This window comes from Perognathus longimembris, chromosome 13 (genome assembly GCF_023159225.1).
Source record: "Perognathus longimembris pacificus isolate PPM17 chromosome 13, ASM2315922v1, whole genome shotgun sequence".
Taxonomy (NCBI): Eukaryota; Metazoa; Chordata; class Mammalia; order Rodentia; family Heteromyidae; genus Perognathus; species Perognathus longimembris.
Window position 1 is genome coordinate 13896510 of NC_063173.1, and position 1620 is coordinate 13898129.

Consider the following 1620-nt stretch of genomic DNA (forward strand, 5'->3'; position numbering starts at 1 on the left):
AACAAAAGAGATTCCTAAACACATGGGGAAAGACCTAAGTGGAAGAGAAGTAAGGAACACTGGTGCAAGAAGGAGTCTAAAGGTCCGTTGGTGATCTGTGGGGTACAGGAGCGATCAAAAGGATCAGATGAGTAAATACTTAGCTTGATGTGCAGGGTGTGGACTCTAAACATTATTGTTGAGTAATAAAAGAAATGGAAGAAGCGTTAAAAATTGATTATATACAATAACACTCCTTTCAGGTGCTTGAACAAGTACTTGTCAAATAGTCTCTGTCTACAAAGATTATTTCCTAGAAAGTTAATCATTCCATGTACAACAGTTCGATGCCTAATGTCACCGTCAAAGTATTCCATCACCTGCTAGCTAGAGACCTTTATCTGTCAAGACAGATGTCAGTCTCCAACGCCAGTGACAACGGTCTCCCAGCCACACTCTTCCTGACAGGAATCCCAGGCCTGGAGTTTGCCCACTTCTGGATCGCCTTCCCATTCTGTGCCATGTATCTTGTAGCACTCGTGGGTAACGCTGCCCTCCTTCTGGTCATTGGGACTGACAGTGCTCTTCATGCCCCCATGTACCTCTTCCTTGGCCTCCTGTCACTCACTGACTTGGCTCTCAGCTCCACCACTGTGCCCAAAATGTTAGCCATTCTGTGGTTCCATGCGAGCGAGATTTCCTTTGGTGGATGTCTGGCCCAGATGTTTTGTGTGCACGCAATCTATGCTCTGGAGTCTTCGGTTCTTCTCGCCATGGCTTTCGATCGGTATGTGGCGATCTGCAACCCACTGAGATACACAACCATTCTGAACCACACTGTCATAGGCCAAATTGTCTCGGTGGGGCTATTCCGTAGTATAGCCATTGTCTTCCCCTTCATCTTTTTGCTGAGGCGATTGTCCTACTGTGGTCACCATGTCATGGCTCACACGTACTGTGAGCACATGGGCATTGCCCGGCTGGCCTGTGTCAACATCACTGTCAATATTATCTATGGGCTGACCGTGGCTCTGCTAGCCATGGGTATGGACTCCATCCTCATTGCCATTTCCTATGGCTTTATCCTCCGTGCTGTCTTCCGTCTTCCATCTCAAGATGCCCAGCACAAGGCCCTAAGTACTTGTGGCTCTCACCTTAGTGTCATCCTTGTCTTCTATATCCCTGCCTTCTTCTCCTTCCTCACCCACCGCTTTGGCCACAACCGAGTTCCCAAGCATGTGCACATCTTCCTGGCTAACCTCTACGTGCTGGTGCCTCCTGTACTCAATCCTGTCATCTATGGGGCGAGAACCAAAGAGATTCGGAGCCGACTCCTGAGCCTGCTTCACTTGGGGAAGCCTTCAGTGTAAATTGCCAGAAGCGGCAGATAAGAAAAATAAAGGGTACAATGGTAGCCATCTACTTTCATTTACCTGACATGAAAGGCCTGGATTAACATGGTCTAAAGCTCTGGGAGGAAGAGCATTGTCCAGACTGCATGGAGAAATGAATGATTGTGTCCGATAACATTGTTTTTCTAAGACATGATTTACTAAGGAGCCAGTTACTGATCAAGAGAAGACTGAATGTAATTATGGAAATGCTTTGCTGAGGGTTGGAAGAAAAAAAAGTCTTGGGAGT

The 1620-nt window shown here is 47.0% G+C and overlaps 1 protein-coding gene across 1 annotated transcript; it reads left to right on the top strand.

The window, feature by feature from the left end:
* The first annotated feature begins 380 nt into the window (after positions 1–380).
* On the top strand, positions 381–1349 carry LOC125361564 (olfactory receptor 52D1). Its single transcript, XM_048360095.1, has one exon. It carries the CDS (start codon positions 393–395, stop codon positions 1347–1349), a length of 957 nt encoding a protein of 318 aa, XP_048216052.1. The 5' UTR covers positions 381–392.
* The last annotated feature ends 271 nt before the right edge of the window (positions 1350–1620 follow it).